The following is a 10809-nucleotide window of genomic DNA, read 5'->3' on the forward strand; positions in this document are numbered from 1 at the left end:
GCGGTCCAATATCTCACCCTAATATTTCGAGCCGAAATGCCGCCCTCCTGCGCGTTCACCCCTCTCCGTCTCACCTTCGCCTATATTTCTATATATCCGCACGGCGTGTGTGTGCGTTTATGTGTGTGTGTGTGTGTTCACGAAGGGGAACCCCCATGGCGATGGCGTGAAAACAGTCACCGGGGCTCGGGTGTTTCGCCTTGGTCCGCGGCGAAACAAAAAGCGATCGTCACGGAAACAAGTGACAGCGGAACACCACCTCGTCAATTACCACCACCTACTACGTTTCCTCCTCTCTCTGTCAGTGGTGTCATCTAATTACGCGTCAATTACGCGTCGTCGACCGGATTGCCGAACGAAGGGAAGAAAATGTTCCTTGGGTGAAGCGTGGAATAAGGAATAAGGCCTCTCGTGGTGTTTGAGTTTGAAGAATGTTCGAGAAGGTGCGATGCATCGACGATAAAGGTGGAAAGGAGTATCGGGATAACAACCTTCTACAACGTAATGCGAAACGGTAAAATAATTCTAACGTTAACGGTTAAATTAATTCTAATGTTTATTCGATATAGTGTTTCGAAGAAAGTGTTTTGATATTTCGAGTTACAAGAAGAAGTGGTGAAGTACCTCGGTTCAAGTAAATCTGAAATTTATTTGGAACAGTCTCAGAGAATTCGCGCAAATGAATCACGAAAAGCGGTTCAGCCAACTAAGTAAGATAGAATCGAGAAAACGTTAAGGATCGTTAATGCGAGGAAAGGGAAAGTGTGCGTTTAAGAGGGTGAAGGTGCATTGGAAGATGGAAAATGATTGGATAAGATAAGAAGGTTCGATCTTTCGAGCGAATCCTTTAACTAGCCGCTGTCGAAAGGGAACCGTGACAGTTAACATCGCCTCTAATGCGGTCGCGTTTTAACTGCCGTTTAATTACGACGGCCATCTCGCGCTTCTCTGCCTTATTAATTCACCGTTTTTCCCGGCGGTTTCGTTCACGTGGCGCGAGAACACGAATTTCTACGTGATTTCGACCGTGCCACCGTTGCACCATCAATCACGTTACATCGTGACAGGCTTTGACAAAAAGCTGCCACGCGAATTCCGTGGCCACCCCGAGAGGCCGCCTCGTAATACCCCGTTTTCTTCCCCGTGGCTTCCTGAATATCGCTCAGAATACGTCGAAATACGGAATCATTAGTAACCGGCGTGGACGATCCGGCCGCGAGATCATCTCTCCTTCTCTCCCCTCCTCCCTCCATCGCTGGCCATGGTAATCTATCACGAAGGGCTCGTGCGAGCAGGTGTCATGGCAGTCTGCCGCTAATGATCCTGGACATCCAACGTGGAATTAATCATTGCCTTTGTCTCTCCTCTGCTTTTTTTTCCTTTCCTTCTTCTTCCTTTTTTCTTTTCCCTTTTTTCGCCGCGTCGTACGCGATGCCTTTTCGGCTCTCTTGCCTTTCCAATTGCCCCTCTCTCCGCTTTATTATCGTTATTATCGTTAATTCGTCGACAGATTTCTGATGCTTCTTAAACGATCGACTCTCCCGTCTTTGGAGATTGCTCGTATTTTCGGAGACACGACAATCCTTCTTAGTTTATTTTTAAGGAATATTAGGAGGGGGGAATATTACGTGATTTGGCTAGAAACCCGATTAACCCGAGGAGTGAAGGAAGAAACGTCGGTGATACGACCGCGTGAGCAGTGGTCTGCGTGATTTTAAACCGGAATTCTGTCTGCTGTTTCGTCGAACAGCTGTCGTTCTATAGATCCAAAGACACATCGGCGACGTTTCTTCTCTCTTTCTCTTTTCATTTCTTCCCCCCCTCGTTCTTCTCTTCCTCGTATCGAGAGCCAAGATTGCGCAACGTACATACATATTCGCGATGACATTCGCGAGTCTCTTCTTGCAGTCTCCTTTCACGTTTAAGGTCATCAAGATAACGGAGGAGAAGATGCGTGTCTGACTGACGCGCACGGTCACGTGAGCGAACGAGCCAACAGGTATTCTCGCGATAATGATTGCCGCGGAGGCTCGGCTTCAGGAAGCGGTCATAAATCCTCCGCGGCCACTCTTTACGCTGCTTATTGAAAATTAAAGTGGAATTCTTTGGCGTTTAAGCGCCGCGGAATCGGCGACATTATCTCAATCGTCGGCTAATCGAAATCTCTGCCGGAACACGGCGACGACGACGACGACGACGACGACGAGAAAGGACCGATCAAAGGAGTTTTCATTAAGGAAAATAATCTCGGAGGTTGGAAATACACGCGTGCTTGTAACGACCAATTTCATTCGCACCCTCTTTCAGTCCAAGTAGAAGAGAAAAGAAATGGCATCTCGCGCCGCCGATGAATTGGTCGATCACAAAGAAAGAAAGGCAACAACAACCGGCACCCCGTGGATTCCTGATGGAACAGAAGCAGAAAGAAAGAAAGAAAGAAAGAAAGAAAGAAAGAGGGAGGGTGGAGCGAACGAGGTGGCAGCCAGACAGGATCCGCGTGGAAACGCAAACAGCGCCCCGGTCTCTAATACACCGGGGACTTTATCAAAATCTGATAACTTCAGAGGCGAAGGCAACAGCGAGAGAGGAGAGGTGAAACACGCTCGAGCTAAGCCACCCCCGAAAAGCCGCCAACGCGGAGGGTTGTTGAGGTGGTTATCCCCTCTACCCTTCACCGGCATCCCTATGAAAAGCCCTATGCCACTCCTGTAAGAGCTACATCTCTCCTTCGATCTAACGCGCGTGTATCGCGCCACCGAAATTTGCGTTCGAGGCAAGCTTTTTGTGCAGTTTGCGGGGAATGTCGAACTCGTCTATCCAGATATCTTAGAAAATTGAACGCCATTTTCTTTGACTCGGTATAACGTGAATTTTTTTTTTTTTTTTTTTTTGAAATAGATTTAAACTTCAACGATGATGTCTTTCTATAATATTCATTTTATAAATAGCTGATACTCCAAGTTCGATTGCTCTTAAACTCGATCGACGATATACTCTCCGAAATTTATCACATTTATGCATAGTTTATAACCTATTTTATAAATAACTGATATTTCAATTTCGATACGAATATCACTATTCTGTGTCCAGATTAAAATTAATCTCCAAACTTCTCTCTTATAAAATTCGCTACTCTGTTTCAAATCCCAGACAGAAAAAAGATGAGTGGAAACTAACGAACCCTCTTAGACTCGACCGACTCAATACCCTCCCCAAAATTTATCACATTTATCCCTATTCTGCATAGTTTATAACCTATTTTATAAATAGCTGATATTTCAATTTCGATACGAATATCTCTATTCCGTGATTAAAAGAAATTAATCTCCAAACTTCTCTCTTACAAAATCCCAGACATAAAAGAGATGAGTGGAAACTAACGAACCCCCTTAAACTCGGCCGACACAATATCCACCCCGAAATTTACCGCATTTATCCCCATTCTGCCCGGTTTATCAAAATTATTCGAGCGAAACACGCTTATGTACCCGATTCGAATGCGAACTTCTCCCGATCTGCAAGTTGCCGCAACGTAGCGCGGTTTAGAACGTGACCGATTGCGCGCTCATGTAGCGGGGAGTACCAGCAGACGGAGGAACGTACGTGTCCCAGCTTCGTCCCCGTAATGTATATAGCCCCTACATAGAGACGAGCATACGTCGTTGTCGTTTCTCGTCGTGTACACACACACACGCACAGAGGCAGGGTGAGACAAGATATATACATAGGTGTATATATATATATATATACATATATATATGCAAGTACGTGCGAGCACGGAGATTGCTCCGGGGCTTTCGGGGTTGAGCATATTGAATAACTCGCTCGCTGGACCGCGAAAATATACCGCGAGGCTGGTAGTATGCGGATCGACGTTCCTGAAAGGACCTTGCAGGATCCTCGGGGCGGGCACTGTATCCTGTCTACAGTGTCTACCACCTAACCCACCCCGAGCGAAATAACGACGACTATACACACGCGCACCAGCATTGAGGAAGAGAGAGAGAGAGAAAGAGAGAGAGAGACATTGCCGCGTGTATTACCTCTGTGCCGATGCTGAAAATGCATCGCTAAGGGAATTTCGCGTTGCGATAGCGTTCCACGGACTCGTGGAACGATCGTAACCTGTGTCCTCTACAATTTTATACATATACGTATACATATACGTATATATACACGTAATATAACGAGAGAGTGTATCGTCTTTTTCCTGTTTCCATCCTGTGCGTTACGGCAATACTGGTACTAGGTAATAACGTTTTAATCGTTTCTCCGATTCGAGGAACCAAAATCTAAAATCGATGATGGACACACTCTCTCTCTCTCTCTCTCTCTCTCGCGGTATTTCGCAAGAAAGGGATACAACGCGTTTCTCCTCTTCGGTTTATCGGTTTGTTCGAGGAGGGTTTATGGGTAATTCATGTGGTGGAAATGTGTTGCGTACGGGGAGTGGAGGGGAGGGAAGAAGAGGAATGTTTCCGCGCTCGCGTTCGATGACAAGTGGGAAGGCGAAAAAAAAAAAAAAAAGGGGAGCGAGAAAAGGGGGAGGGATAACGGCGATATAAATGTGTACGGGCGTCGAGTTCAATACCGGGGAATCGATGTTTTTTTAGAGAAGCCAGCCGATGCTTTTCCGCGTTCCGTTTTCCCGTTTTCCGTTTCCCCGTGTGCAGATACATGTATATATATATGTGTGTGTGTATATATATATATATATATATATATATAGGCAGGACGTACGTAAGGGAAGCGGAGGTGGATTCGTCCGGGGGGGATTCGCGGGATTACGTGCAGGAAAATGTGGCTCGGGGCCAGGAACGGAATGTCGTTACGCCGGGGGTAACGATAGGTACGGAGGGGGAGGGGGGAGGGCACGGCCATTGTCGGATAACCTGACTAGAATACACAGACGTCGTTCGTATCGGAGGAGGAGAGGTAAAGAGAATTGGTCATCCGAGCATCTAGAATTTCTTTGCAAATCCATAACGAATCGCGGAGAATCTCCCCCTCCGACATTTTTTTCCTTCCCCCTCCCTTATCCGTTAATTGGTCCGTTTTCTCTTCTTTGAACGAACTCTCCTTTTCAATTCAGGAACAGGGAGGAACCGAGTTGCGTGCTTTTGTCACGATCACTCGAAATATTCAAGTGTCCAATTGTGTTACTATGTGTACAACTGTGTTTTTTTATGTATATAGAGAGATACGTTGGGTAATTGCGGTCAATTTGCGGATTGAAAGTTCGAAAAAAAGGAACGTTGGAAAGTTGGAGGAGGGGAGGGGGAGATAAAAGGGGATAAGTTTGAAACGTTAATCGAAGAATTTGCAATCGGGCTCGTCTACTTTGAAATGCAGCGCGATAGCTCGATCACTAAGCAAAGCTAATTTCACTACCATCCACTAATTTGGCCTAAAATCATCGCTATTGAATACGGTGGGAGCAATTAGAAAACGGGTATCCGAATGCAAATTGCGAAATTACTAGAATTCCTAGGGTGTTTAAACCGTAAGAAAATGGATCTGGATGCGAGAGAGAGTAGAGACGGTGCAACGCTTGAAACGTGTAATCTTTTTCCCGTTGCGCGGCCTCATCAAGATCAATTAGACCAGTATAGTCGTACGATCCTTGACCGTTAACGATATATCAATTACAGCATAGACGTAGGTAATAACTATTAATGACTTCATTCAGGGCAGAGTAATTACAGATGTCCGCGCACGACCGAGAATCTGGGTCGGCACGATTTTAGAACCAGCGAATTTACTTTACAGCTTTCAAAATCGGCTTGAGAAGGAAAAGAAGAAATAAATCCGCCAATTCATTTGCAAATAAAATGATCCGTTATTTTAAAACGAATTTTCGTTCTCTAATAAAATAAAATTTCCAGGCACAAAAAAAATTGAACGCAGCAACAACCCTTGTTTCGTATCGACCTTTCGTATGAAAGTAAATTTGATTTACAAATTTTGGAAAAGGAAATCTTTTCTGCTTGAAGATATATCCATTAACAGAGAATGGACTTTCAATTTTGCAGATGACTTGTCAAGAAAATGGACAAAAAATATTTTCGTTTTTGAAAGAAATAAGAATGTAAAGATCTATTTAACGCATGTGCAAGTTATAAAGTTTGCTTACCATCGTTTCATATTCTAATTTCATTCGATTGGAATAATTTCATAAACGGATATATAGCAAACATGTTTTACGTGCATAATTTAGTGCATTAATTTGACGAATTAATAGAAAAATATTTGAAATGTCAATCAACGTTGTTATACGATCTCTTTATTTTGAAATTTAATTTCATTTACTCAATTCTAATCAAACGTAGAATGAAAGAGTCAGCCGATACAAAAGTCAACAGCGTATGAAAGAGAACGTAACATCATACGATGATGATGATGATGATACATAACGTATCAATGACACGAAACAAATCAGGATATCACCGTTATTTATAAACATCGATAGAAGCAGAAACAGAGAATTCACAAACTTATTTACGAGCTTAACAGTCAACACGTTTTGAAACGAAATCTTAAACGCGATGTTTCTCTCTTATTTTCGAACCGATCTTCGAAATCGAAACCTTTTCTTCGCGTCGCATAAAAATTTCCTCGCATAAAACGATCTCGTTACCGCGCAAACAAAAAAGATTCAATTGTCGAGGGTTCCAAACTCCCCTAACTTTAATACACGCATTCTCCAAACTCGCATATATGCCTTCGCAAAACGTTTTCGCACACGTGGAGCTGCGCAACATGCGCGTACACGAATGGAATATACAATCCTCGTAAAACTTACGGTCCTTCCCTCGTAAAGTCGTAAATCAAAGAAGAAATTCGGGACCGTACTTGGATATTTCACCAAGAAGAACGTAAGAGCAAGTGAAACTTGTCCGTTGGAGAAGGACAGAGTCATAAAGCTTGGGGAAAACCCAGTGTAAATTTCCTTATAAGGGAGACAATAGTGGCGCTATTCATTTACGGGGAACAATCCAACAGTACTGCCACCAGACGTTACCTGGAGGTGCTGTTTCGAGATGCTTCGAATCGAACCGACAGGTGGTGCAACCACTTCTTCTTCTTCTTCTTCTTCTTCTTCTTCTTCTTCTTCTTCTTCTACGATCCAGTCGCTCGAACGTCGACCTCTTAGCGACGATCAGTCGTGACTAATCGAGGTTGGGCCGGATTATTACTTTCCTTTCTTTTATTTTAATAGCGGTAGTCGAAAACACCTCGACAATTATGATAATCCTACACCCTAACTCTTTACATAATTTTTACGTATATTTGGGCTTGTCGTGTTTTCTTCTTCTTCTTCTTCTTCTTTTTCACGTAACACGTTAAATTAATTTTTATAATTTCTTCTAACAAAATTTTACCGCGTACAAAAATTAAATTAACGAACGAGTTTCAATTCGTTAAAAAATCTTGGATCGATTCGATTAAACGATAGATAGATAACGAAACGTAGTTAGAATTAATATTTGTCGAAGGTGGAAAAAGATAGAAACGGTTACATCATTCTGAGAACTCGTTTCGAATCCCGTTTTCAAACGTAAAGCGCTACGAAATTGACTGGGATGGTGTTCAGAGTCGATTTGGGAAGGACTCGCCTATGCAGAGGACGGTATCCACGGAACGAAAGGAGAGGAAAGCATCGACGAAATACAATTTGAAAGACGTAATTCGAAAATCGTTGTACGCCCGACGGCAGCGACCCTCCGTCGGACGTCAAAATGAAATTACGCGACCCTCCACGCGGGGACCTTGGGACACAAGGCACAAAGGCTCGTTTGCCGAGGATATGGCACAACAATCCGACTGAAGGGATCTAAACCACTAATCGTTTCGCGATTAACTTCCATTAAACGCTACTTAATGAACAAAACTTTCGTGTCCTCCCGCGATCAACCGCAATCGTTCGCGCTAAATCGAAACGTACAGGTAGAATTTCTCGTTAAATCACTTTTGATCTTTCGCAAAAATTGCGAAATCCCTTTTAAATTTCGAATTCTTCGAGTTTTATTTATATATATTTATATATATATATATATATAATACCATTTCACTTGTAATCGCATAATGTGACTAGTAATCTAAACGAATCATGGTCGTTTATTTCGTTATCTTTCTAAAAAATATAACTTTTATAAATTTCTAGAAAGTAATCTAGATTTCACTTTATTTTCAATTATTTTCAATTATGCTTTTCAATTATTTTTTTTTTTTTTTTTTTGCCGATAAACTTAATTAATCTCGCGATCACAGCGTTTCGATTCGATGCAATACAAGTGAAACGGCAAGTGAATGAAAATATCTTCGTAAGAGACGTACCTATTTTTTGCTGCAGCAGCGCGATCCCTTTGCCTCCTGTTCTTGAACCAATTACCAACCTGCGTCGGCGTGAGGCCCGTCGCCGCGGCGAGTTCCCTCTTCTTCCCGGGATTCGGATACGGATCCTGGAGGTACCACTCTCTCAACAACGATCTGGTTCTCTCCTTGAAGCAATGAGTCTTTTGTTCCCCATCCCAGATCGTCCTCGGTAATGGAAATTTCTTTCTAACCCTGTACTTATCCACTGGGCCTAGGGGCCTTCCTCGAAGCTTCTCTGCTTCCTGGTAATGCGCCTCCAGCCACATCGCTTGGAGTTTACCATGGGAGTCCTTGGTGAACTTGTGCCTCTCCAGTATGGCGTACAACTCTCTGTAATGTCCCGAGTGGAAAGCGACGATAGCTCTTGCCCTCAGCACAGCCTCGCTTTGATTCAATTCCTGGATGTTGGGATGCGCGACTGGAAGGCTCCAAAGGAACCTCGCCAGCCTCTCGATGTCCCCGCTCTCTTCCAGGGTTTCGCACACGGTGGCGACTTGGCCGACGGTGAACGATAACGTTGGCAGCGCAAAAACCGGAGCAGGTACGATTGGACCGTTGGCAGAGGGTGCCGTGGCACCGGTCCCCGCTGGTGCTACGGCTGACATCTCTTCCGTCTCGATTATCCAAGATCCTTCCCGCTCCAGGATCCACTTGTCCTCCGTGTCTGCGCCAACAGGATCCACTTCAAAGCATCGATGTCACCGTTCCCTCCTCCTCTCGATCGGGCTCAAGAAATTATCCGACTCGATTTGTGTTTGCTCTTCGCGCTTCTCATCGTGTCTTCCATCCGTCTCCGAGGATTGTCATTACTCCCCCGTGTTCCTCTTCTCGATCACTCGATCAATGTATCGACGTATGTCATCACTTCACGGCAATACCGAATACGACACTGAATACGATATATCGTTTCGAATATATCGGATCGGAGCACAGGATTCCAAGTTCCTCGAAGTCACTCGACCGAGTTTCCGTCGACGACGCGAGAAAGGAGCCCGTTTTTCCGGACGGGATCGCTTCGATCCTCGATCCTCGACGATCCCAATCGTCCCCCTAAGTTCGTTCCTAATCCCAATCTCGACGAAAATGTTGCCGCACTATCGATTATTCCAAGAGCTCGGATAAAACCTCGGAACGGGATTGACTTTTCGCAACGTGAGAGTGACCGATGGGCTGTTGTTCGCCGCTTCGCCTCTCGCCGACTGAATCTCACCCCCGAGCAGGTATCCGTCAGGTGAGCCCCGATGCCGAGTTCTCCAGCTAGATATCCTCCGGGGTCACATCGGGCGAAAAGCGCACGCTGACGTTCTCCTCGGCCGTGGGGATATCACGCGAGGCCGCTGTTGCCTGGATCGTATCGGATAGCAAACTGGTTTCGTTTACAAGCCGGCATCTCGGCACCGGCCCTACCCAGCATGATACGTTTGTACGCGCCCGTTGCAACCGGGTAGTCCCGCCGGCTCTTGCGACCTACCTCTACCTCGTCCTCTCTTTCACTCCCTCTCTCTCTCTCTCCCACTCCCTCGCCCGTGTCCTCGTCCTTTCTCCCTGCCCCCGGCACCGTCGCACCGCGGAGGGGTAGCTGGAGAAAAAGAGACGGGTGCACGGCACTCGGGGGGCCAATGTACAGGCCACGCCCACCAGCCATACCGGGATTGGCCGGATCCCATCCACGTCGCCATGGCAACCTTTCTTCGTCCTTCCGTACACCAGTGTCCGTGTTCACGTTCGTGTCCGTTTAATTATCCCTTCCACGTGCCACCACCGCGCCACCACCGTTCGCCACCACCACCCCACCACCAGCTCCGCCACCCTTCTCGCCCCCCCCCTCTCTCCCTCGCCCGTCCTACCCGTGCCACGGATCCGCGAATGCTCCCGCCAGAGACGTCTCTCACGCCCCCCCTCCCTCTCTCCTCCCTCCCTCTCGCTCGCGAACCGTGAACCGAGCGAGACGGGAACAAGGAGAGTGAGAACGATCGATGCCGGCGTGGAAGGGGAGTGGGGAGGAAGCGAGGAACGGGGAAACGCGAAGGCATGATCCCCACGTTCAACCGCTGCCGTTCCTGCTGCCGTTCCGTACCTTCTGTTGCTCCTGCTGCCGTGTGATCTCTCGACGAGCTGCTTTCGACCGAGGCTCACCGCTCTCGTTTTCGTGCACCACGGCCGTGCTAAGGTCCGCTTTCCGCCTCTCCGTTTGTCGCCACGTCGCCCCCGCGACGTGCCTTCCCTCCGTTTATTCCGGTTTCCACGATTCTCGCGATTCCATTTCCAAGGGATTCGATTTTTTGTTCTCTTTTTTCTTGATCTTCGAACGAATCGGGAACGCGAGACTCGTGGAAGAAGGAGATATCGCGTTTTCGAGTTGGAGTTCGTTTCTTTTTTTTTTTCAAATAAGAATTTTAACAGAGCCTTCCTTCAAAATGGAGCGCATCGAGG

The 10809-nt window shown here is 46.1% G+C and overlaps 1 protein-coding gene across 1 annotated transcript in view; it reads right to left on the reverse strand.

Moving 5' to 3' along the window:
* The window catches only part of LOC122718226 (homeobox protein SIX3), a 44984-nt gene extending 35286 nt beyond the window's left edge, over window positions 1-9698 (reverse strand). Inside the window, exon 1 of the mRNA XM_043943093.1 lies at window positions 8338-9698. Coding sequence (XP_043799028.1) covers window positions 8338-8981 — 644 coding nt within the window. The 5' untranslated portion in view covers window positions 8982-9698. The remainder of the gene's footprint in view (window positions 1-8337) is intronic.
* Between the last annotated feature and the right edge of the window lie 1111 nt (window positions 9699-10809).

This window comes from Apis laboriosa, unplaced genomic scaffold, assembly GCF_014066325.1.
Source record: "Apis laboriosa isolate Shangri-la unplaced genomic scaffold, ASM1406632v1 scaffold11_cov152, whole genome shotgun sequence".
NCBI lineage: Eukaryota > Metazoa > Arthropoda > Insecta > Hymenoptera > Apidae > Apis > Apis laboriosa.